Source organism: Cibotium barometz, chromosome 28 (genome assembly GCF_041138505.1).
Source record: "Cibotium barometz isolate CiBa-2024 chromosome 28, ASM4113850v1, whole genome shotgun sequence".
Classification (NCBI taxonomy): domain Eukaryota; kingdom Viridiplantae; phylum Streptophyta; class Polypodiopsida; order Cyatheales; family Cibotiaceae; genus Cibotium; species Cibotium barometz.
This window is the reverse complement of record NC_141073.1, coordinates 8,513,381-8,540,521: the sequence shown is the minus strand read 5'-3', so window position 1 is coordinate 8,540,521 and position 27,141 is coordinate 8,513,381. Positions and strand designations below refer to the sequence as shown.

The 27,141-nt window shown below is 47.5% G+C and overlaps 1 protein-coding gene across 1 annotated transcript in view; it reads left to right on the top strand.

Annotated features, from left to right (window-relative positions):
- LOC147622462 (ubiquitin carboxyl-terminal hydrolase 4-like) overlaps window positions 1–26,614 on the top strand; it is a 34,191-nt gene extending 7,577 nt beyond the window's left edge. The window contains exons 2-6 of the mRNA XM_086822038.1: window positions 24,250–24,366; window positions 25,105–25,203; window positions 25,510–25,710; window positions 25,784–25,965; window positions 26,070–26,614. Of these exons, the coding sequence (XP_086678164.1) occupies window positions 24,250–24,366; window positions 25,105–25,203; window positions 25,510–25,710; window positions 25,784–25,965; window positions 26,070–26,478 (1,008 nt within the window). The 3' untranslated portion in view covers window positions 26,479–26,614. The remainder of the gene's footprint in view (window positions 1–24,249; window positions 24,367–25,104; window positions 25,204–25,509; window positions 25,711–25,783; window positions 25,966–26,069) is intronic.
- The last annotated feature ends 527 nt before the right edge of the window (window positions 26,615–27,141 follow it).

The following is a 27,141-nucleotide window of genomic DNA, read 5'->3' as shown; positions in this document are numbered from 1 at the left end:
TGTGAGCGAGTTGATGCCTCGCAGTATCGGAAGTTGGTTGGTTCATTGATCTGGTTGCTGAACAGCAGATTGGACTTGAGCTTCTCCGTGGGGCTGTTGAGCTCTTTTATGCAGACGCCATTGAAGTCTCATTGGGATGCAAGATTGCGGATCTTGCGGTATCTGCAGAGTACGAAGAATCTAGGACTCTTTTACACAGGAGGGGAGGGAGTCAGACTTCAAGGTTGGAGTGACTCAGATTGGGGAGGAGATCCAGACACGAGGAGATCTACCTCAGGCTATGCTCAGGCGGCACTCCCAGCTCCCTTGGGTTGATTTCACAGCCAGGAGCTGAGAGGGGGTGTTAGAAGTCATCTCCTGTCTTCATCAGACACGAGGGCCTCTGTTGTGGGTGTGCCGGCCCTGTATAGGTGTTTTATCATTTTTCCTCACTCCCCGTATTTTTTCCCCATTTTTTTGATAATGTGGGTGGCTGCCACAGGCTGGCAGGAGCCTCTGATGCTGGCCGATTGCACTCGTGTACCAGGAGCTGGCCGACTTCATTAGGAGGGGTCGTGGTATTTTTCACTGCTGGCCGACTGGATGTGCCTAGTCGTGAGGGCCACTAGTGCTGGCTGATTGCATGATGGGGCCATATAAATAGGCCCCATTGCCCCACATTGTACTCATTCAGTTATTTCTCGGGATCTTGTGTATAGAGAAGAGTTATACGCCTATCTCTCTCCTTCTCTTGTGCTGTCTATTTTCTGCACTCTACTTGCTCTTGTGGTCTCAAGTTTGGTTATCATTTCTGCTTTGTATTTTGACATGTTATCAGAGCCCTAGGCTCTTGATAGATCTTGGGAGTTTTCTGAGCAAGAGGGGGATAGTTTTGTTGCTGATTGGTGGACTGTTTGGACTGTTCGGGAAGAGAAGTTGCAAGAGGAAGGCGGGCTAAAGTGCTGGACAGCCACTTGCAGGTTTAGAGTTTTTTTTTCCCACCCACCTACCCTTTTTCAGTTACATCCCCGTGATGGCAGATTTGTTAGAGATGGCTGAGAAGCATGTGAAGATCCCGACTCTCCCCACGTTCCCAGTGGCCCGTAAAGTTGGACGGGAACAATTACGGCATCTGGAAGGTGATGATGGAGTCTGTGCTGGAGTCATATGACCTTGCTGATTTCATCATTATCGGGGTTCCTCGGCCGGAAGCAGAGGAAGGGGAGTTATTGTCGATGAAGAAGGACCGAGAGGCACATGCATAGATGTGGGATCGTGTCAACGCCAGGGTCTGGTCATTTATTTTCCTCAATTGCACACCACAAGTGATCAATCACGTAAAGCACATGACGCTGGCCAGAGGCATATGGTAGCACTTAGCTTCTCTTTATAACAGGGTATCACCCATGAAGAGGAGGATCTCCTTGGAAGTGCAGATGCGGGTTATGAACCCTGCAAAGTCATCGACGATACGGGAGCACATTAACAAGCGGCAGGCTCTTCAGCAGGAAGTCCACCAGGCTGGGAAGGAGAGATCATCTGAAGACATGGTCATTACTTTTCTGTCCCACTTGCATGCTCAGTATTCCGCTTTCTACTCCTCTTTGATTACGAGTGGCAGGCTCAGCACCATTACTTGGGAGGAGCTTGTGCCCATGGTCTTGGACTAGGAGGAACGTTTCACGAAACCTCCTCACAACGGAGGTTCGGAGGCCTTAACTGGCCAACGGTCGAAAGGCTGGAATAACAACAAGGGCAAAGGGAAGGCTTCACTGGAGAAGTCTTCTGAGAAGAAGCCCGACTCAGAACGAGAGAAGTTGAAGGCCGAATGATCCTACAATGATTGTGGCGAGAAAGGCCACTATTGGAGGAAGTGTCCTAAGCGGATTGGGAAGAGTGCTGATTCTTCAGCCTCAGCTGCAAAGACTCCCATTTGTGCACTTAGAGATGATGGACTCCGATGCTTCATCGTCTTCGAGCGAGGAGGCAGTTGGCTTCACCGCGAAGGATACCCGGGAATGGATTCTTGACAGTGGTGCTTCCAGGCACATGACTCCGTCCCGTGACATCTTTTTGGATCTGAAATGGGAGTCAGGTCGCATCTTTATTGGCAACAACTCCACTATTCCGATACATAGTGAGGGTTGGATGGAGATTATTCCCGACGGCAAGGGGGGCAACCATGCTTCCCGTGTTCTTTATGTCCTTGCTCAGGGTTTTCATCTTCTGTCAGTGCATGAAGTATGCAAGACTGGCTTTCGGGTGGAATTTGAGGAGCATTTAGTTCCTCTACGGGACCGTGAGACTGGCCAAGTTGTTTGGGAAGGCGGTGTGGAGAATGGTATCTACAAGCTCTCTGCATTCTCCTCGTTGACAGGTTCTCAGGTCAGAGATTTGTGGCACTTTCGTTTTGGCCACTTAAATGTGGACGCACTGCGGCGAGCTTTCCGAGACCAGATGGTGGTTGGCTTGCCAGATGTTGGCAGTAGGCAAGGATGTTGCAGTTCTTGCATATGTGGTAAGTAGCACATGGAATCCTTTCTGAAGCCGGCTTCCAGGCGGGCTTCGAAACCGTTGGAGTTGATTCACACTGACTTGTGTGGACCTCAACAGACACCATCATTGGGAGGATCTCCCTATTTTTTGTTGCTTGTTGATGACACTACCAGATTCACGTGGGTCTACTTTCTTTCACAGAAGGACCAAACTTTTGCACGGTTCAAGGATTGGCATGTGATGGTGGAGAAAGAGTCTGGATTGTAGGTAAAGACTCTCAGGGCTGACAAAGGAGGTGAATTATCCTTGATTGTATTTCTCAGATTTTGTGCAGACCATGGCATCAAGAGGGAACTGGCCAATACCGGATCGCCCTCAGAGAATGGAGTTGTAGAACGCAAAAACAGGACTGTGGTGGAGATGGCGAGGACCATGCTAGAGCATCGTGATCTTCCTCGTCCACTTTGGGGAGAGGTTGTGGCAACGACTGTCCATACCCTCAACCGATCTCCGACGACTTTAGTACCTAACATGACTTTGGCATACTTTGGCAGGAAACCTGATGTCTTGCACTTCCGTGTTTTTGGGAGTGATGCGTATGTACATATTCCGAAGAAGCAGAGGGGGAAGCTTGACTCCAAGTCCCGCAAGCTTATATTTGTGGGGTATAATTCTCTTTCCAATTGATACAGATTGTATGATCCAGATAGCAATGAGATTGTCGTCAGCCGGGATGTGGTCTTTGATGAGCATGTTCCAGTATCCACTGTCGAGAGGAGCCGCAACTTCTTGGAGATCCAGAAGAGTCTGATGATGATTCCCAGACCATTGCTCCAGTTGATCATCCTCAGTCAACATAGGAGGTTGGGCCCGCAGCTGGAGTAGAGCCCCTGCCTCCGCAGGAGGCTCCACGATCTGTTCGAGTACCTAGGTGGTTGTTGGACACCCTTCGGGAGTCAGGTGTCACGGAGTTACCCTCCGAGTGGACCACAGAGGACGGCCCTCGAGGATCACACAGAGTCCGAGACAAAAGCAATACAGCGGAGCTTCTTCAGGTAAACTATGCTCTGATGTCTCGTATTATGCGGGACAAGGAGCCCACTTCCGTCAAGGAAGCCCTCTCACAGGATACTTGGAGGAAAGCCATGCAGGTGGAACTTGATGCCATCGAGAAGAACAACACATGGGAGTTGGTACCGAGGCCGTCGAAGCGGTCAGTCATTGGTGTCAAATGGGTCTTTAAGACCAAATATGCGTCAGATGGGTCGGTGGACAAACACAAAGCCAGACTTGTGGCTAAAGGTTATGCTCAGCGGCCAGGCATCGACTACGAGGATACCTTTGCACCGACATGTCATGTGCATCACAGATGCCATGGACATTCTCAGGGCTAGATCCAGAAGAGGCAAACAGATAAAGACCATGAACCAGTAGAAGATAGGTAGAACCAGAATGTAGGAGCTTCAGGTGTATCATCTGAAGTGGACGTATCTGGAAGAAGATTAATGAGGTGTCTATGCAGTTAAAGCTACCTCCGAGTTGGACTATGCATGATGTATTTCATGTCAGTTGGTTAAAGCCATATGCAAGTCCACCCCCTTCAGAGGTCAAAGACGAAGTGGAACCAGACATTATTGATGAAGCAGAAGTAATGGTTCCAGAACAGATCCTTCTGCACCGTTTCAAGCATGGCTCAGGCCGAAGACTACAACAGTTCCTCACGAAGTTTCAGGACCGAGGAACTCATGAAGCGGTATGGCTCGACAAAGAATTTTTCGAAGACTATCCGGCATTATTGACGGATTATTTGGAGGCTATGCAGCTTCCGTCAAGTTAAGCAGAAGGGAATGTCACGTGCATCCCAAACTTGGATGCCACGTAGACATTTCTCTACAGAAGGTGCAGGACCTGGGATGGTGAACTGGTCCCAAATGAGCCCAGTCCGGGACGAGTCAGCCAGGGATCCATCTTAGTCGTCCGAGGTCAGGTGTGCATTGTCCTGCACATGAGTCCAAGGTCAGGTGTGCACTGTCCTGCACATGAAGCAGTGCCAGTCCGCGCTGTGAGTCTCCCTCTGGAATGATGTCAGATGTTCTGTGTATCTAGTTTGCAACTGGATGCCAGACCTCTGTGGGCATGTAGGTTTGCATGTAGAGATGGGGCCAGCCCATAGGGCTACCCCAGTGCGAAGGTTTGCACTTGTAGTGTGGGCATGGGGGAGGTGTAGAACCACCCCCAAGGGGCCAGGAGGGCCCAAGCTGTGCCCACCAGCCATGGCATGGGCTGGAAGGGCTGTCGGCCAGCTTTAGTGCTTCTGGACAGGCAACCGACAGGGCTAAAAGCCCTATCCAGCAGGTCGGCCAGGTGTAGGGGGCAGTCCCACACCCATGCGCAGAGTGCCCAGCAGCCTGGTACTGACCCACACAAGCATGCGCAGAGTGGCCAGCATGATTCATAATGTGAAAGCATTTTATTAAAAAAAACCTAGTCGTGAGGCTTTATGAAGCTGGCTGACTGGATGCTAAAGGGAGTATAAATACTCCAGCCAAGAATCAATGAAGCCATCTCATAATTCACCAAGTGCTCCAAGCAAACAAGGTCCAGGACAGCCAAGAAGTTGCTAACGCAAAGGGGTGAAGGACTGAAGGTCAAGGGCAAGATTTTCCAACCAAGAAAAGGTCATGTTTCCTGTATTTGTTTTCAGATTTACATCATTCTAATAAAGCAAATACACCATCCATGGTGGGGGCCCTACAGAGGGTAATTGGGACCCAATATTGTGTCCTCTCCATCTCCCCCTTCTCTCTCTATTTTCTGCACATCTCCTTTCAGTTTGTGCGTTAATTCCGTCGCAAAAAGAGTGCTGATTTCTGAGTTTTGAAGTACCGATCCTTCTCCGAAGCTTCCGCATATTACATTGAGAAATATGACTAACACGCTGAGCATCAGTGTATCTGTACAGATCAAAAAAGGCGGTCCACTTCCCAAGCCAGCTATCCAAGTAAAGCTCCTCGCACTCTTTCTTCTCACCGGAAAACAATTCCAGATGAAAAGGCACTTGCAGAGGAGGAGGATTACTAGTTGAAGCTTGGGGAGCCTGGAAGCGTAGCTCCGTGAGTTGTCGTTGCAGATCAAGTATAGTGGCATACAAAGTATCCACTTGTGGAGATGGAGGAGGTTGAGGAATAGGAGAAGGTTGTGTCGAAGGTAGAGGAGGTTGCACATAGCCCGTATACTGAGAATACGGAGCAGCAAACTGAGAAAAAGCATGTAAAAAATTGGGATCCACACTTGTCTATAAAACGGGTATGGGTTGTCCCACATACTGAGGGAACACCTGTGGTATACTGGGTTGAGCTGTATCTATTAGCACTCATCTCTTGTCTGTATATTTACACCAGGGCCTCTGTTGTGGGTGTGCCCGCCCGATTTAGGTGTTTCCCCACTCTCCATATTTTTCCCTATTTTTCCAGGTGTGGGAGGCTGTCCTGTGCTTGTTGGCTGGTCCAAATACTGGCCGACTGACCTTGCTGCTCCCCAACTTTCCCTGTGTGCTGGCCGACTAGAGTTGGAGCAGGTCATGGACCTTTTTGGTGGCTGTCAGCTGCTTTTCAGCAAGCCAACTGGTCATCTAGGGCCATATAAAATGGCCCCTTTGCCCCCCACACATTCTATTCAGTTCCCAGGATTTTCTCTTGTGTATATAGCAGAGTTATACGCTTCTCTCTCTCTCTCTCTCTCTCTCTCTCTCTCTCTCTCTCTCTAGCAGAGTTATACGCTTCTCTCTCTCTCTCTCTCTCTCTCTCTCTCTCTCTCTCTCTCTCTCTATTTCTGTGTTTTTCTGCAGTGCACTTGCTCTAGTGTTTTCAGATCTTGTCTTCATCTCCGCTGCATATTTTGACATGGTATCAGAGCTCTAGGCTCTTGGAAGATCTTGGGAGCTGTGTGAGCAAGAGGGGGGCTGATTGGAGGACTGTTTTGGGCCGTACGGGAAGAGGAGAAGCAAGCGGAAGGCGGGCTGGTTTGCTGGACAGCCACTTGCGGGTTTAGTTCTTCATTTTTTCCACCCACCCTCCCATTTCAGTTACAGCCCCGCAATGGCAGATTTACTTGAGATGGCTGAGAAGCACGTGAAGATCCCGACGCTCCCCACGTTCCCAGTGGACCGTCAGTTGAACTACGGCATATGGAAGGTAATGATGGAATCAGTTTTGGAGTCTTACGACCTTGCTGATTTCATTGTTGTTGGGGTTCCACGGCCGGAGTTAGAGGAAGGGGAGTTACCCTCTATTCAAAAGGAACGTGAGGCCAGTTATGGGATCGTGTCAATGCCAGAGTCCTTTCTTTCATTTTCCTCAATCAGAGGTAATCAATCATATCAAGCATATGACGCTGGCCAGAGGTATATGGCAGCATTTGGCTTCTCTCTACAACAAGGTATCGCCCATGAAGAGGATCTCCTTGGAAGTTCAGATGTGGGTGATGAATCCTGCAAAGTCGTCGACGATGCGGGAGCACATCAACAAGCTATAGGCTCTTCAGCAGGGAATTCTCAAGGCTAGGAAAGAGATATCATCGGAGGATATGGCCATAACGTTGCTATCTGTTGGGGTAAAGGCGTTATGCCCACCCTTATAGTGTGTACAAGCCCATAAGTTATAGTACATAGTACACTTAGTACTTTTAATGTACTAAGTGCACTATGTGTACTAGTGCAATATACATGTGTGATAGGGGAGTCACACACTCACTTGGTGAGTTGACTTATCCCCACAACTCTCTCTCTCTCTCTCTCCTTGCTTCTCTGTGTATGTCTCCCACATAACTCCTAACCCTAATTCTTCCTTCTCCCATCAACTGGTATCAGAGCCATCAACTGGAGCACACAGTCGAGCCAGCAATCGTGAAGGCAAGCTTGTAGCGAAGACCAGGCGCAGAGGCTGTGGTGGCAAAATTTGGAGCGAGTAAGAAGCTCCTGTGAGCGTTCGTAGAAGGCTGCGTACAAGAAAGCTTGTTGCGCTTTGTGGCCACCAGCGGCTGCTGCTGTAGGCGGGTGGCGCTCATAAGCGAGCGAACATAGCCAAGGTAGCATAAGCGGGCTTCCATCAACCTAGGCGAGTGGCGCTAGGCGAAGCTAGGCGAGCGAAGAGGCGAACTCAGGCGATAGCACCCTGGTATCGCGAAAGAACCACCAAGCGATGGCGCCGGCTGTGCGAACTCAGGCGAATCAGGCGTGTAGCGCTGGGCGTAGATGCGCTAGGCGAATACGTCAACAAGCAGGCGGGCGTGAAGCGAAGGCTACCACGTCATCTGAAGTTCAGCATACAACTAAACGAAGGCAGTTCTACGCAGCGCCCTTGTGCTTGACCGTGAAGTGGCAACTCGACCACCTCTCTGCATAGTTGCTGCAAACAGGAGCCCTCCATTGGCTCAGTCTTCTGCAGTTTGCCTGAGGAGTCCTTCACCTGCACAACTGCAGCAGCATCAACACGACCCTCCTCTTTCCTGCAAACAGAATTTTTTTTCAGAGGTACATGCTTCAATTTTTTTTTTGGGATTTGCAATTGAGCAAGTACAGTAATCAATTGAGCAGGTACAGGTGCCCAATTGCTCAATTTTTGAGCAAAATTGGCAAAATTGGGTGACATTGGTCACAATTAGGATCAATTTGCAGGAAATTGGTCACAATCAGGATCAATTTGCAGGAAATTGGTCACAATCAGGATCAATTTGCAGGAAATTGAATGTCGAAATTTGGGGCTTTTGATGTAATTGTGCAATTAAGCACTCATACATGCCGTATGATGTGAAAAATCGCACATTTGGGCAAAATTGCAGCAAATTGCAGTGCAAATCAAGGGGCTTTTGTGCCGATTTGGTTGATTTGCATGCAGGCAATCGCATTTGATGCTGTGGATAATGTGTTGATGCCTTACAAGCACTCAATGTGCCTGTAAATCAAGGGGCTTTCATGTATTTGATGTATATGTGGCCAGGGGGAAGCATCGTGAACACTCTGGATGCCTTCATGTGCGTCAATGTACCATGTATGATCAGAAATTGATCTTAAATCAAGGGGCTTTTCAAGTTTTTATGCTTGTTGAGCTTGGCAAAGCAGCAGGCAAGACATTTATGCCTTGAATCCTCAAAAATCAGCTTGCAGTCAAGAGGCTTTTGCCCAATTTCTGTTCGGGACTGTTGTATGCAGTGTACAGGACTGTAAAAGTCTGATTTTCACTCATTTGGACAGCCAGGAGAGCATTTATTGCTATTGTACCTGTTGGTACAGTTTTGGTACAGATTTGTACAACTTTTGGCATGGCTGTACACTGATTTGAGTGAGGAAAAGGTTCAATTTCAGCTGCTGTACTTGCCGGTACAGGTTTGGTACATCACAGGTGAGCACTTGGTACTGCTGTACAGTACTTTGGAAGGGCAAAAGAGCACATTTAAGGTGCTGTCCAAAATCTGCAGCAACCAGATTTTGGTGTTTTCATCACATAAAGTGGGAGAAAAGTTGCATTCTTGCTTCCGCAGTGGGAGATAAAGCTTGGGAGAAAAACTGTGAGCATTTTGTGTGCTTTTGGTGCAGTGTTTGCACATTTTGCAGGGAGTCAGGCATTGACAGGTTGCATTTTGCTATGGCAACCACAGGTGAGAGCTCTTCATTGCTTCACATCAAGAAGCTTGAAGGCTCGCATAATTATGATATTTGGCAAACCCAGTGCTACAATGTGTTGCTCCAGAAAAAGCAGCACAAGCCTATCAAAGAAAGGGGTGTAATGCCCGCTTCTCTTACTGCTGAAGAGTGGGAAGATATGAATGAGCTGGCAAGATCTACTATCATGTTGTCTGTGTCAGACTCATTACTTTTCAGCATTCGTGAAGAGAAGACAGCTTGGGGAATGTGGCAGAGATTGCAGGACTTGTATGCCCAATAGTCAGGCATTGACAGGTTGCATTTTGCTATGGCAACCACAGGTGAGAGCTCTTCATTGCTTCACATCAAGAAGCTTGAAGGCTCGCATAATTATGATATTTGGCAAACCCAGTGCTACAATGTGTTGCTCCAGAAAAAGCAGCACAAGCCTATCAAAGAAAGGGGTGTAATGCCCGCTTCTCTTACTGCTGAAGAGTGGGAAGATATGAATGAGCTGGCAAGATCTACTATCATGTTGTCTGTGTCAGACTCATTACTTTTCAGCATTCGTGAAGAGAAGACAGCTTGGGGAATGTGGCAGAGATTGCAGGACTTGTATGCCCAACAAAGTGCCTCAAGCAAAGTGTATTGGTTGAAGAAACTCATAGGTCTTCAGATGAAGGAAGGGGCGTCTATGACAGCCCATCTAAATGAGTTTAATGGTATTGTCAGCCAGGTCATTAATCAAAAGTTGGCGATGGACGATGAGTTCAAAGCCACTTTTCTCTTATGCACTTTGCCAGAGAGTTGGGACACATTCAGGACAGCCACTAGCAATTCGCATGCTATGCTGTCATATGCAGATGTTGAGGGTGCTCTTCTTCAAGAAGAGATGAACAAAAAGAATAATTCTGTTGGAAAGTCCAATGCAATGAATGCACGTGGGAGATCCCAGCAAAGGGGTAAAAGCCAAGAACGGGGAAGGAGCAAGTCTCGCTCCAAAAAGGATTTGGAATGCCATTATTGTGGCAAGAAGGGACACATTAAAAAGCAATGCTACAAATGGAAAAATGATCAAAAGGAAAAGGGAAAAGGCAAAGACAAAGAGAAAGATGAAGCCAAAGATGTAAAGCCAAAGGGCAAAAGTGGAGTCAAGATTGAAGAAATCAATGTGTCACATGCAGGTGGCAGTGAGGATGAGGTCCTATTTACTTCTTCACTTGATGCCCATTCACTTCTTACAGGTGGTCATGGTATGCACTCATGGATCATTGATTCAGGTGCCTCCTTTCATGTCACAGGTTGCAGAGACTTGTTTGTCAGGTACACTGCTGGCAATGAAGGAGTGGTTTATTTGGGTGATAACCATGCATGCAAGATTCTTGGCAGAGGTGATGTGAGGCTTGTGTTTTCAGATGGCTCACAGCTTATGCTCCATGATGTCAGGCATGTGCCTGAGATCAAGAAGAATCTGCTTTCTACTGGACAGCTTGATGATGCTGATTATGTTACCACATTTGGTAGTGGAAAGTGGAAAATTAGTAAGGGCTCACTGGTTGTTGCCAGAGGCTCTAAAGTGGACACTCTTTATTTCATGCATGCAGGTGTTTGTCACCATGCTAATGTAAATGCAACCGAGCTGCCGGAAATCTCTATGTGGCATAGCCGGTTGGGACACATGAGTGTCAAAGGAATGGAGCAATTGTCTCGTTTGGGTTACTTGCCTTCTCTAAAGTTTTCAAGTTTTCAGTTTTGTGAGCATTGTATATATGGTAGGCAACTACAGTGTCCCCACAAGAAAGCTCTTGGACAGAAAGATGCTCAGTTAGAGCTTGTGTATACAGATGTATGTGAGATGCCTCAGCTTTCTTTGGGAGGGGCAAAATATTTTGTGTCTTTTATTGATGATGCCACACGCAAGGTGTGGGTCTATCCTCTTCGTTTGAAGAGTGATACATTCTCAGTGTTTCAGAAGTTTGTTGCTCATGTTGAGAATCAAACTGGCAAAACACTGAAGGCTTTGCGTTCCGACAATGGTGGAGAGTACATGTCCAAACAGTTTCAGGACTTTTGTGATGCTAAAGGCATCAAGAGGGAGCTCTCTACTCCTTATGATCCTTCATAAACGGGACAGCAGAGAGGATGAACAGGACCATTCAGGAAAAGGTCCGTTCTATGTTGTCACATGCTGCATTACCTCATGGTTTTTGGGCTGAAGCTGTTATGACAGCTGTTCACCTTATAAACAGGTCACCTAACACGAGGCTTGGTGGGAAAGTGCCAGAAGAAGTATGGACAGGGAAGCCTCCGTCATACAAGCACTTGAGAGTGTTTGGTTGCGTTGCGTACGTGCACATACGCAGGGAAATGCGCACCAAACTTTATCCTAAGTCTCACAAATGCATATTCCTAGGATATGGTGACAGAGGTGAAATGGGGTATAGACTTTGGGATCCCATGAATAGAAAGATCATACGCAGCAATGATGTCATTTTTGATGAAACATGCATGTATAAGGAGCCTGCAAGGCAACAGGAGCCTGGCAGAGTCATCTTTGATGATGATGGACATCATGGACAACAACAAAGGGCTGTAAATCAGCCATTACAGCAGGAAAACCAGCCCTTAAATGGTGCTGAAAATGGTCCAAATGGACAGCCAGAGATGGCAGAAGATATCCCTATGGATATACCACAGTTGGAGGAGATACCGGGCATGATATTTCAGCCTTATGGCATGGAACAGGAGCCACCAATGGGTGATATGCAGGCTGGACAGCAACCTGCAAATGATGGTCATTGGGTACGGAGGTCCACAAGACCCTCCAGAGCCCCTGACAGGTTTGTTCCAGGGGTTGACTATTTGATGCTTACTGACTGTGGGAAGTCCTCATGTTATAAAGAGGCTTTACAGAGGGCAGACAAAGCTCTATGGGAGCGTGCCATGAAGTCAGAGATGGATTCTCTGCATAAAAATGGAACTTGGAAGTTGGTGCATTTGCCTGCAGGCAAGAAGGTTTTGCCATGCAAATGGGTATACAGGCTCAAAGTTGCACCAGATGCAAAGCCAAGATACAAAGCCAGGTTAGTGGCTAAGGGCTTCAAGCAGGAATATGGTGTGGACTTTGATGAGATCTTCTCTCCAGTGGTCAAAATGACCACACTTAGAGCTGTGTTAGCTTTGGTTGCTCATGATGATCTGGACTTGATTCAGATGGATGTGAAGACTGCTTTTCTTCACGGTGATCTCCATGAGGAGATATATATGCAGCAGCCAGAGGGTTATGCAGTAAGTGGAAAGGAGAAGCTTGTATGCAAGCTGAAAAAGAGTCTTTATGGGCTCAAACAGGCACCAAGAGAATGGTATCATAAATTTGATACATTCATGAAATCACAGAAATTCAGGAGAAGTGACATAGATCACTGCTTGTACACCAAGAAAGCTTTGGATGGCAGTCTATTGATTCTCATTTTGTATGTTGATGATTTGTTGATTGCCGGGAAATCTCGTAAAGAGATGGATGCTTTGAAGCAGAGGCTGCATCAAACCTTTGATATGAAGGATTTGGGTGATGCAAATCACATCTTGGGTATGCGGATACTTCGGGACAGAAATCAGCATGTGTTGTATTTGTCTCAGAAGGAATACATTGGCAAAGTCTTGCAGAGGTTCAATATGGAGGGGGGGAAGAAGACTAGTACTCCTTTGCCTCCATATGTGAAACTCAGTGCTATGGACAGCCCACAGTCGGATAGTGACAGGGCTGATATGGCCAAGATTCCGGATGCTTCAGCTTGTGGCAGTCTCATGTATGCCATGGTTGCTACTAGGCCGGACATTGCATTTGCAGTGGGAGTGGTTTCTAGATACATGGCCAACCCTGGCAAGAAGCATTGGGAAGCAGTGAAAGGTGTCATGAGATACCTGAAGGGCACACAGGATATGTGCATATGTTTTGGCAAACAGGATGCATTAGTGCATGGTTACACGGATTCGGATTATGCCGGTCATCCAGATAACCGGAAGTCTACTACCGGTTATGTGTTTACATTCACAGGAGGTGTTGTTTCATGGATATCCAGGATGCAGAAGTGCACAGCCTTATCTACTACAGAGGCCGAGTATATTGCAGCCACAGAGGCTTGCAAGGAGGCATTATGGCTATCTCGGTTAGTGGTTGATTTGGGCTATACAGGGGATATTCCATTGTTGCATTGTGACAGTCAGAGTGCCGTCCAGTTGGCAAAGAACCCTGTCTTTCATGCAAAGACGAAGCATGTGGATGTGAAGTATCACTTCATCAGAGAGGTGATAGAGAACAAGCAAATTCAGCTTGTTAAGATTCATACGGATGACAACCCGGCTGATCTGTTGACGAAGAGTTTGCCTCCGGAGCGGTTTGCTCATTGCAGACACTTGATAGGCATTGGATGAGGCCAGTTTCAGCCTTGATATGGCCTTGTATATTATCATGTACATGCTGATTTTTCTTTTCCTTTACTTAAGGGCACTTTGCCTTTAAGTGGGAGGTTGTTGGGGTAAAGGCGTTATGCCCACCCTTATAGTGTGTACAAGCCCATAAGTTATAGTACATAGTACACTTAGTACTTTTAATGTACTAAGTGCACTATGTGTACTAGTGCAATATACATGTGTGATAGGGGAGTCACACACTCACTTGGTGAGTTGACTTATCCCCACAACTCTCTCTCTCTCTCTCTCTCCTTGCTTCTCTGTGTATGTCTCCCACATAACTCCTAACCCTAATTCTTCCTTCTCCCATCACTATCACATTTTCCCTCTCAGTACTTAGCATTTTACTCTTCGTTGATTACCAGTGGCACGCTCAACACCATCACATGGGAGGAGCTTGTGCCCATGGTCTTGGACCAAGAGGAAAGATTCACGAACCCTCCACAAGGCGGAGGTTCGGAGGCCTTAACTGGCCAACGGTCGAAAGGCCGTAATAACAAGGGCAAAGAGAAGGCTTCATCGGAGAAGTCTTCTGAGAAGAATCCCGACTCAGACCGCAAGAAACTAAAGGCAGAGAGGACCTATAATGATTGTGGCAAGAAAGGCCACTATTGATGACAGTGTCCCGAGCGGAGCACCGAGAAGCGTGCTGAATCCTCCGCAGCAACCATGAAGACTCCAGCTTTTGTGCACCTGGAGGTTATGGACACCGGTGTTTCATCTTCTTCGTGCAGGGAGGAGGTTGGAGGGGACTCTTCGCTATGGATACTCGGGAGTGGATTCTAGACAGTGGTGCTTCTAGGCACATGACTCCTTCCCACGTGGCTTTATAGGATCTCTACAGGTATTCTGGTCACATCCTTATTGAGGATACATCCACTATCCCAATTCACAATGAGGGCAGGATGGAGATAGTTCCCGATTGCAAAGGGGGGAAGCATTCCTCCCAAGTGTTGTATGTTCCATCACTTGGTTTTCATCTATTGTCAGTGCATTAGGTTTGCAAGACTGGCATACGGGTGGAGTTTGATGAGCATTTTGTTGCTCTCCGGGACAAAGCAACATGCCAGGTATGGGAAGGCGCAGTAGTGGAGAATGGAGTTTGCAAACTTTCAGCACTCTCTCTCCCAGGTCCTCAGTTTTGTGAAGTGTGGCAGTCTGGTAATGGCCACTTAAGTGTGGATACGCTGCAGGTGTAGGCTTTCCCAGACCAGATGCTGGATGGCTTGCCAGTTGATGGCAGCAAGTGACAAGAACTTTCCAGTACAAATGTTCGTAGTTCTTGTGTTCGTCAGTTGGAGGAAACTTTAGAGGTAACCTATGCTCTGATGTCTCGTAGCATTCGGGACAGAAATTCCTCTAGTTGAGGAAGATCTTTCCACGGGGACCTATTGGAAGGCCAGTCAGGTGGCAGCTAATTACTTGCAAGAGGAGGTGGATGTTGCACATTCTCCAGGCTTTGTGGTTTCGGATTCAGAGAGGGTGGTTTACAGGTTTTCGAAGGCCTTCAGTGGTCTTCAGCAGGTTTCCAGGACTTGGCATCCCACCGTGACAGTTGTTCATCCTTGTGAGCGGTATGATGCCTCCTTGACTCGGAAGCAGAATGGTTCATTGATCTGGTTGCTGAATACCAGATTGGACAGGAGCTTCGTGATGAGGCAGTTGAGCTCATGTTTGCAGAGGACTCTTTGGGAGGCAGGATTGCGGAAGGATCTTGGACTCTTTTACATAGGAGGGGGACTGATGGATGGAGTCAGACTCCAAGGATGGAGTGACTCAATTTGGGGAGTAGAGCCAGACACGAGGACCTTGACATCAAACTACAGTTTTTCCCTTGGCTCAGGAGCGGTTTCTGTCAAAATACGCAGCGAAAATGATAACCAAACTTGAGACCACAAGAGCAAGTAGAGCGTAGAAAATAGACAGCACAAGAGAAGGAGAGAGATAGGCGTATAACTCTTCTCTATACACAAGATCCCGAGAAATAACTGAATGAGTACAATGTGGGGCAATGGGGCCTATTTATATGGCCCCATCATGCAGTCGACTAGCACTAGCGGTCCTCACGACCGGGCACATCCAGTCGGCCAGCAGTGAAAAATACCACGACCCCTCCTCATGAAGTCGGCCAGCTCCTGGTACACATGAGTGCAGTCAGCCAGCATTAGAGGCTCCTACCAGCCCGTGGCAGCCACCCACATCATGGAAAAAATGGGAAAAAATGGGGAAAAAAATACGGGGAGTGAGGAAAAATGATAAAACACCTATACAGGGCAGGCACACCCACAACAGAGGCCTTGGTGTTTGATAAAGACAGGAGATGACTTCTAACACCCCCTCTCAGCTCCTGGCTGTGAAATCAACCCAAGAGAGCTGGAGTGCCGCCTGAGCGTAGCCTGAGGTACCTCGTGTCTGGATCTCCTCCCCAATCTGAGTCACTCCAACCTTGGAGTCTAACTCCATCCCCTCTCCTGTGTAAAAGAGTCCTAGATCCTTCGTACTCTGCAGATACCGCAAGATCCGCAATCCTGCAGCCCGTTGAGACTTCAATGGCGTCTGCATAAAAGAGCTCAAGAGCCCCATGGAGAAGCTCAAGCCCAATCTGGTGTTTTGGTCCATCGGCGAAGTAATAGGCTTGCAGTTCTGCATCCCAAAGGCCTCAAGCAACTCATGAACATACCGCTGCTGAGAGACAAAAAACCCCCTCTCGGTCTTCCAGATCTCCAATCCCAAAAAGAAGTGGAGTAAGCCTAAGTCGGTCATCTCAAACTCCTTTGACAAGGCAGCCTTCGTCACACCAATGTGCTCCACATGACCGCCAGTGAGAATGAGATCGTCCACATAAAGGATGATAATCGTAACCATGCCGCGTTCCAGAAAGAGATAGAGGTTAGGATTTGCAACCGAGCTCTGAAATCCAGTCCGAACAAAGAAGGAATCAATCTTTTGATTCCAAGCCCTGGGAGCCTGCTTAAGACCATACAAGGCCTTACGTAACCTGTAAACCATCCCTTCTGATTCTGGAAGAACAAAGCCTGGAGGCTGCTCAACATACACCTCCTCCTGCAAGTCACCATTACGGAACGCAGATTTTACATCCATTTGATACACGGGCCACCTCTCAAAAGAAGCAAGGCAAAGAACGGTCCGAATCGTGGACATCCGTGCTGTCGGTGCAAAGGTATCCTCGTAGTCGATGCCTGGCCACTGAGCATAACCTTTAGCCACAAGTCTGGCTTTGTGTTTGTCCACAAACCCATCTGACGCATATTTGGTCTTAAAGACCCATTTGACACCAATGACTGACCGTTTCGAGGGCCTCGGTACCAACTCCCATGTGTTGTTCTTCTCGATGGCATCAAGTTCCACCTGCATGGCTTTCCTCCAAGTATCCTGTGAGAGGGCTTCCTTGACAGAAGTGGGCTCCTTGTCCCACATAATATGAGACATCAGAGCATAGTTTACCTGAAGACGCTCCGCTGTATTGCTTTTGTGTCGGACTCTATGTGATCTTCGAAGGGCGTCCTCTGTGGTCCACTCGGAGGGTAACTCCGTGACACCTGACTCCCGAAGGGTGTCCAACAACCACCTAGGTACTCGAACAGATCGTGGAGCCTCCTGCGGTTGCGGGGGCTCTACTCCAGGAAATGGTCCGAAGCTCCTGAAAGACAACTTTGGGCATCGCTTGCCCACCTGCTTCAATCTTTGCTTCATAATCCGAAGATACACCCAATCCCCTTTCGAAAACTTCATGTCCCTTCGGTCTTTATTGGCCTGTCGGGTGTAGGCCTCTTGTGCTTTAGCCAATTTGTCTTTAACGGACTCTAGGATCTCCTGGTAAGACTCCGTCACTCTGTTCGCCTCCGGTACTGAAGACGAAGTCCTGGTTAAGAACGACTGGAAAGGCCTTCCAAATGCTGCCTCATATGGAGTCCTGCCAATAGCTGAAGAAAAAGAGTCATTCAAAACAGCTTGAACTAAAGGCAAAAACGATTCCCACTTACCTTGCTGATCGTGGACATAACACTTCAGCACATCAAAGGCCAACTGGTTGTATATCTCTGTCTGGCCATCTGTCTGTGGGTGGAATGCACTGGAAAAATTCAACTTAGTACCAAAATTATCAAACAATGCCCTCCAAAAATGACTGGTAAACTTGGCATCTCGGTCTGACACTATGGTCCTAGGAATCCCACCAATCGGGTACCAATGCCGAATGAATAGCTGGGCAACATCCTCGGCGGTCACATTGGCCTTGCAAGGAATAAGCATAACAAATTTGCTCTTCCTATCAACAATAGTTAAACACTGCGTATTACGCTTACTCGGACTGGGAGGCAGATTTGTGACAAAATCCATCGAAATGTCCTGGAAAGGACTCTCAGGAATTGGCAAAGGCTGTAACAACCCTATCTTCTTTCCACTAGGAGCTTTTACCTTTTGACAAATGTCACAGCGTTGTACATAAGTAAACACATCACGCCTCATCTTTGGCCAATAGTATTGCCGTTCTAATTTCTCCAGTCCCTATGACCACCTGTAATGGCGTCACGGGCATCATGGAGAAGAGCTGCCTGGAATGACTTCATGACACATAGTCGGCCTTTGTAGAAAAGCCAACCATCGCGTATCAGAAAATGGCATGGTCCTGTGGCATCCAATGCCTGTTCCCACTGAGTACCGAATTCCTCGGAATCCGCGTACGTGTGCTTCATGTCTTCTAGTCTTGTACCAACAAGGTCAAGTCTAGTGGTCTGAATCGCAGATACTTGTCCCTTCCTGCTCAAAGCATCGGCCACTGGATTGGCCTTTCCTGGAAGGTACTCAATCATACCACCGAACTGCTGGAATATCTGACTCCAGCGGTGTTGTCGATCACTCCACTGTGCACTTGGCATCGTCTGAATCCAGCGCAATGCCTGATGGTCAGTGCGAACCTCAAAGTCACGACCATACAGGAAACGTTTCCAATGTTTCAAGGCCTGTATAACTGCTAGGAGTTCACGATCGTAGACTGAGTAGTTCTTTTCGGCGGGCAGTAACTTACGAGACATGTAAGCTACCGGATGACCATTCTGTTGTAATACACCTCCAATTGCGATGTTACTCGCATCGGTGATCACTTGAAATGGTTCGTCCCACGAGGCAAGGGCTAAACAAGGCGCTTCTGACAAAGCCACCTTGAGGTTCTGGAATGCCTCCAACGCTCGTGGAGTCATTCGAATCTTTTGCCTTCTTGTTTTCACTCCCTTTAGCAGATCGGTGAGGTTTGCCGAGAGATCAGAAAACTTGTCAATGTGGGTGGAATATGCTTGGCATATACCCACAAATGATCTAATGTCATAAGCGGTCTGAGGTACTTCCCAGTTAACAATCTCGGCCACTTTAGCGGGATCAAGTCGAATGCCTTCAGCACTAATTATATATCCCAAGTAATGTACCTGGAACAGATAAAATTCTGACTTCTTTTCATTGACATAGAGCTTGTTGCTTTCCAGCAACTTAAGGACTTTCTCCACATCAATGTCATGCTGCTCAACTGTAGCTGAAAATATGAGTATATCGTCCAGAAAATATGAACACACTCTCTCCAATCAACTCCCGGAAAATACGCATCATCATGCGGTTAAATGTAGCCGGGGCATTCGTTAATCCAAATGGCATAACCACAAATTCATAGTGGGCCCGTTCTGTACGGAAGGCTGTCTTGGGGATGTCCCCCTCTACAATCCGTACCTGGTGGTACCCACTCTTTAAATCCAGTTTGGAGAACACCTTAGCTCCATTCAGCCTCTCGAGAATATAGTCAATTCGAGGCATCGGGAATCTGCTCTTGATAGTCAGCTTGTTGAGTGCACGATAATCGACACACAACCGAGAAGACCCATCTTTCTTCTTGACAAACAAGATCGGTGCTGCAAATGGCGACACGTTGGGGCGGATGAAGCCAGCTTGCAATAATTCTTGGAGTTGGCGGTCCAACTCCGATTCCATTGCCTTAGAAAGGCGATACGGAAACTTGCTCGGGGGTTCCGAGCCTGGGAGGAGGTCAATCTTGTGATCCTCCGGTCTGGACGAGGGGGAGCTGGGGAGGGAGACTGTCCCGAAGAAAAATCTTCTGGAACTTTTCATGGAGAACCGAGTACTTCTCGGAAGCACTGGCCACCGTCTGGGCTGTCTGGATGTAAATCATCGCACACTGTGCGTCTTTCCTGACTGCTCGCTTAGCCTGCAAGTGGCTTATGAGCGGAAAGTTTGGAATACCTGGCTCACACTTAATGGTCACCGGGGTGTTTGACACATTCCGATCGATCTGGAACGTGTGCTTGTCCCACTTGACATCAAGAAGAAACTTGTGAAACCACTGGATACCCAAAATTATGTCTGCTCCTACAAGAGGGGCAACCATAAAGTCACGCACAAACTCTATGCCCTGAATCACTAACTTAGCACCTAGAGCTTCATACTTGACGCTCGTTGTCATACCTGTGCTAAAACCCTCAACTTGTTTGTCCACCGGAGTTAGCTCAAAACGGGCACGCCTAGCGGCCTATTCCGTGATCACATCCTCCGTGCTGCCGCTGTCAAACAAGACGACGACTCTCTGGCCACCTATGTAGCCAAAGGACTTGAGCAATTCGTTGCGCTCATACTCCTGGTCATGGGCGTCCTTCTGCTTATCTTCGAGCTCCCGGCTAATAATTGCTCCAACTGAAGCACCGGGGGTTGAAGAACTAGGGGTAGCCGCTGGGGTCTGTGTGGGAGCTGTGCTCACCACGGAAGCTGTGGAGGCGGCGGCGGCCTTTGGAGGCTTCTTCGGACAATCCCGAGAAGTATGTCCTTTTGTGTGACAAAAGAAACATCTACCCTCCTTCCTGTACTGAGAAAGCGCCCAGCACTCAACTTGCCACCTGTCTTGCCTGTCTCCGCTTTTTGGTCTGGAGTAAGCTTAGACGCATTGTTCGAGTTCTTGGAGCCAAAGGCTCCCGGGCTCTGTCCTGGGGAAGACCCCGTCTGGTTCTGGCTTTTGCCCCCCGAGGCGTTAGCCTTGGGAGAAGCCGGCTGGGAAGTCTTGGGCTTGCCACCATTGTGTTTCATTTCTGCACTCTGCGCAAGCGAGAGTGCGTCCTCAAAGGTGGCTGGCCTAAACATACGCACCTCCCATTGGATTTGCGTGTCCAGGCCATACAAAAACTGCCCTTTCTTATCCGTATCAGATAAGCCTAATTGCAGACACAAGGTCGAAATTTTATTGGCAAACTGAAGGACTGGTTGCGCGTTCTGACGCGCTCCCCTGAACTCGTCTTCGAGTCGCTCAAGGTAGTGGGGCGGTAGAAACCGCTGCTTAAGGTCGTGGACGAACTCGTCCCACACATAAGCTGCCATACCTGCTGTGGTGTGGGCATGAGCCCACTGAGTCCACCAAGGAATGGCCTCACCTTCCAAGTACCAACTAGCTAAGATCACTTTGTCAGTATCTGTTTTCCTAACTGCGGCAAAGTAAGCTTCAAATTGATGTAACCATGAATAAAGAGTAGTGGGATCGAGTTTACCATTATACTTGCTGAAATTCATTTTCTCGAGAAAATGATTCGAGGGCGCCGCCGGTGTCAATCTGGCGTCCAAAGCTCTGAGGTAACGCTCGTGTTCCACTCGTCGCATGGCGTCGTCTTCTCGTTGTCGAATCTCCAATGCACGCATCTGCATCTCAAGCAAGGAGCTTGGCTGCGGCTGTGACCCCGCGAGAGGGTCCCTGTGACGAGGATCTGGTATCTGGGATACGGAAGGAGAGGGAGGAGGAGATGGAAAACGCGACGCTGGAGAGCGAGAACGCTCCTCCAGAGCCAAAATCCGCGTCTTCTGCTCATCCAACTTGGTTGTCTAGTCTGCGATTGCTCGCATCATCTGCTGGAACATGTCTGTGACACTCAAGCCGGGTGCCCTAGCTGGGCTGCCTGGTGCACTCTGGTCCCATGGTTCTGGTTCTCTCTCATCGCCGAAACTCACCATAGCGGGAAAATGCAATTCCTTTCCGGAACGCAATCTGACCATCCACTATCTGTGGGGGAGACTTCCGGAGGCTTCCGGAGGCTAAAAACCAAGCGTCCTTCGAGGGACAGGAGTCACTCCGAAAGGGGTAGTCCACCGGCGTCTAAAAACCAACCACACGAGCGAAAAAATTTTCTGGTTTTCTTTGCTGAATCTTTGTCCTTGAAGTGAGCTCTGATACCACTGTAATATGCGGAAGCTTCGAAGAAGGATCGGTACTTCAAAACTCAGAAATCAGCATTCTTTTCGCGACGGAATTAACGCACAAACTGAAAGGAGATGTGCAGAAAATAGAGAGAGAAGGGGGAGATGGAGAGGACACAGTATTGGGTCCCAATTACCCTCTGTAGGGCCCCCACCACGGATGGTGTATTTGCTTTATTAGAATGATGTAAATCTGAAAACAAATACAGGAAACTTGACCTTTTCTTGGCTGGAAAATCTTGCCCTTGACCTTCAGTCCTTCACCCCTTTGCGTTAGCGACTTCTTGGCTGTCCTGGCCCTTGTTTGCTTGGAGCACTTGGTGAATTATGAGATGGCTTCATTGATTCTTGGCTGGAGTATTTATACTCCCTTTAGCATCCAGTCGGCCAGCTTCATAAAGCCTCACGACTAGGTTTTTTTTAATAAAGTGCTTTCACATTATGAATCATGCTGGCCACTTTGCGCATGCTTGTGTGGGTCAGTACCAGGCTGCTGGGCACTCTGCGCATGGGTGTGGGACTGCCCCCTACACCTGGCCGACCTGCTGGATAGGGCTTTTAGCCCTGTCCAGTCATTGATTCTTGGCTGGAGTATTTATACTCCCTTTAGCATCCAGTCGGCCAGCTTCATAAAGCCTCACGACTAGGTTTTTTTTAATAAAATGCTTTCACATTATGAATCATGCTGGCCACTCTGCGCATGCTTGTGTGGGTCAGTACCAGGCTGCTGGGCACTCTGCGCATGGGTTTGGGACTGCCCCCTACATCTGGCCGACCTGCTGGATAGGGCTTTTAGCCCTGTCGGCTGCCCGTCCAGAAGCACTAAAGCTGGCCGACAGCCCTTCCAGCCCATGCCATGGCTGGTGGGCATAGCTTGGGCCCTCCTGGCCCCTTGGGGGTGGTTCTACACCTCCCCCATGCCCACACTACAAGTGCAAACCTTCGCACTGGGGTAGCCCTATGGGCTGGCCCCATCTCTACATGCAAACCTACATGCCCACAGAGGTCTGGCATCCAGTTGCAAACTAGATACACAGAACATCTGACATCATTCCTGAGGGTTTTTCACAGCGCAGACTGGCACTGCTTCATGTGCAGGACAGTGCACACCTGACCTTGGACTCATGTGTAGGACAATGCACACCTGACCTCGGACGACAGAGATGGATCCTTGGCTGACTCGTCCCGGACTGGACTCACATGGGACCAGTTCACCATCCCAGGTCCTGCACCTTCTGTACAGAAATGTCTACGTGGCATCCAAGTGCGGGATGCACGCGACACTCAAGTTGAACCATAGAGGAAGCTTTCCTAGGGTTCCCTTCATCCCCTCGAAGACCTTTGTTGCGAAGAATTGCGACAAATCGTAGATTTCAACGCTCCAAGCACTTCCATCGTCGAAGACTTCTGTTGTCATCGACTCTACTTGCAATTGGTAAGCTTTTATGCTTAAATATGGAAGCAAGTAGCAGGAGGGAGGAACTGGATTACAAGATCACATACCCTGTGTAGTGTTCTCTTGTCCTACGTGCTCTCTTGCAGATTGTTGCTACCATGTGTTGGTGGAGCAATAGAGAGCAGATGGTAGGGAGCATGGACACTTGAGAGGGTAGTGTGAGTTGCAAGTCTACACCAACAACCACTTGTTTGCAATACTGTATTCATATGCATTGGTATGGAAATCTGGGCAGAAATGCCCATGACACTATGTACTTGATTCTCCCAAGATCAATATACTTTATTTGAGGGAGGGGCCGGCCATTCCGGCTCATTGTGTCTCTTGTCAATTCAGCAAATTGCTTCTTGTATTGAGCATGTGTCCATCAAATCTTAGTGTATTTAAGTGTATTAATTAGCATTGTGTTCAACCAAGTTACACAAATTGTACATAGGCCTGCTTTTAATGCCTTTTTGCTATCCAAGACTGGACCTGGCTCTTCATCACAGCAATAACACATGCACCAAAGCCAAGAAACAGAGTTTTGATGTTGCCAAGGCATGGAAGAAGGTTTCCGTGTATGCAAGGCTGTAGCACTCAATACATAACTGACACAAATTGACCAACTACTAGGCTCAGAGGTATCACGTTTATGCTGATCCCTTCAGATAAATCAAAAACTGAAGCCTGAGTGACATGCACATGATGATATGACATGCGTGTGCGCGCACACGTGTCTTTCTAAGCTATGACCTTACATTTTACAGTTGTGTAGTATGAAAGTGCAATGACAATAATATAAGCTAGAAAACTGAACACTAACTCAGAAGTGACTCTACTTTGGTAGATCTCTAGGGTGCATGCATGGGAAGGGGTTAAGGCATTATGCACTGGATGGGGTATTGAAACCTATTTAAATTTTTTACAATTTCTTGTGGATTAGAAAGCATTTTCTGTTTTGTTTGTACAGGCCCTATACTTTTGTGTTCCTTTTAGGGACCAAGTGTTGGAGTATGGGAGTCACAACAAAGCAATGGGAGAGAGCGATGAGAATCTGCTTACATGCCTGTCAGAGCTCTTTTCACAGGTTAGTTACTGCCGTTGCTTTTTAATGGTTGCACAACAATGTTGTGATGTACTGTAGGAGACATTTGTAATCAAGAATCACATGCTCATGTGAAGGATGAAGACTTGATGCTTTTTTGAGTACGCATGAGTGTATGCCCACAAGCTAGCTATAAGATGTCCGTCCAGCTATCTTGCAGGAGAAGACATCACACAGCCAGAGAGTCACATCCCTCTCTGTGACACCACTCTTGCCGCTGCGTGGCAAACATACTCTTGAGGCTGTCTGATGACATGTACCCCCTGTACACAGTTGTATGGTCACACTTGTACAGATGGGGCGACTGTACGAAATGCATGTATGGGCTGAAATTCAACCTGTGTATGACCTACCACTGTTGTTCTGGCTGTACAAAATGGTTGTATGCATAGCTGGTAAGGATTGCCTTTTGCTTGGGGGGTGGGGTGGGTTTGTGTTGCTGTTTTTATCCTAGCTGTTTGTACGATTATAGTTAGACATGTCCGCTGGCACAGATTAATCTTTTGGATCTCATGGAATTTCTGTAGGAGATTTTAGACAACTTCGTAACCTTATCAGTCTCTGGTCACTGGTGGATGATAAACCCCATCTCTTCTCATCTGAGGGGAGACACTAGTGAGACTGATGTTTTTTATTAAGTAGGCTCACAATACAGTACTACTCAGGGGGTCTCATGGGCCAATTTGACCCCCCAAATTTTCTTTTGAATGGACCAAGCAGATCAATTACCAGAAGAAAAAGACTGGAGTTATTGCTCCAAAACGCTTTGTACAACGTGTCAAAAAGCAAAACGAGCTTTTCCGGAGCTATATGCACCAGGTGTACTTTGATCACCGCTACCCCTCCTTTTCTGCGTTAACATCATGATGTATATATGTATGCAAGTATGTATGCATGGATATATGCATGAATGGATGCATGTGTATGTGTGTATGTATGTATGTGTTGTATTGTTTGTTTGTTTGTTTGTATTATGTATGAATGTATGTATGCACGCATGCACGGATGCGTGCATCCATGCATCTATGTAATGTGATGTTGTCAGACTTTCATGAATTGTTTTCTTATGCTGCCATCAAGTCAGAGCTTGGCACATGTATTCATTGTTATGAATTCATGCTGCAGGATGCACACGAGTTCTTGAACTATTTGCTTAATGAGCTAGTTGATATACTAGAGAAAGAGGCCAAGGCAAATGCAAGTGCAAATGCAATGGTTCAAGGAAACACAGAGCATAAAGAGAAGGGGATCAATGGGACAGCTAATGGGTCCGGGAATGGAGGCCAGCAACAGCCAATAACAGCCTGGGTGCACAAACTCTTCCAGGTACACCTTTGCTATTTTGTAAAACGGTCGATCCAATGTATACAAAGAAAAGCTGAGCACAGAATGCCTCCAGGGTACTTTGACAAATGAAACACGCTGCCTGTGCTGTGAGACTATAACGGCAAGAGACGAGACATTTCTGGATCTTAGTTTGGATATTGAGCAGAATAGCTCCATCACCAGCTGCCTCCGCAATTTCAGCTCAACCGAAACATTGAATGCAGAGGATAAGTTCTTCTGTGATAAGTGTTGCAGGTATAGTTTACTTCTAGTGTGAGGTTGTTAACTCGTTTCTACTTGATGGCATAAAGAGGAGGGGAAACCTGCCTACAATGATTGATACCTGCTGTTTACTGCAGTTTGCAGGAGGCACAGAAGAGAATGAAAATCAAGGTTGCGCCTCGGATTCTTGCACTGCATCTAAAGAGGTTTAAGTACATCGAGCAGCTTGCAAGATACAAGAAGCTATCATATCGTGTTGTGTTTTCACTGGAGCTGAAGCTCTGCAACACAACAGATGACGTTCCAGGGTCAGAAGCAGAGTATTCCTTATTTGCAGTTGTTGTTCATGTGGGAACAGGCCCTAACCATGGCCATTATGTCAGCCTTGTCAAGAGCCATAACCACTGGCTCTTCTTTGATGATGAGAATGTTGAGATTATTGACGAATCTGTAGTGCAAACTTTCTTTGGATCCACCCAGGAGTACTCCAACAACTCTGAGCATGGGTATATCTTGTTCTACGAGAGACTTGATCAAATGGTCTAATGCCATGCTGAACTGTATGCAGCATTTGATTGTATAGAGACAGCTTTGGAGAGCTGTTGTAATAAGGGTGATGGCACGTTATTATACTTCACATCAAAGATTCTTCATATATTTGATCTTTTGCAACATTGTATCACCGTCATCCTATCCAGCTTTAAAATATCTTGCTTGAAGTGTGCTACCTTTTCACTGTATTTCTTATCAAAGGTCTTACCTTTATACCTTCTCATTTTACTTCACATCGAGGCGAAAACTTGACTAACCTTGTTTGCATGCTGATTGCACTTTGTTATATAGTACCATGTCCTCAAACCCTCTCTCTCTCTCTCTCTCTCTCTCTCTCTCTCGTGCACGCATGTGCCCCTATACACTCTCCCAGTCTCTTATTCAGCTTGATTTCTGACCTTTTGGATGCAGGTGAACTGGTCCCTCTTCCATGTTATTTGCCAGCGACTAAAGCGATCATGCCTTGCATGGGATAGATCGCCCAAATACAGAGTCACCCGCTCACGCAGCACCTCTTTCACCTCCATCTATGATGTATGTAATGTAGAGAGAGCCAGCCCTGACACATAATACGAGAAAGAAAGAAAGAAATAAAAAGATTTTAAGATTTTATTGACGACTACAGAAGACCTAATGGGTCAATGAGACTAACATGTT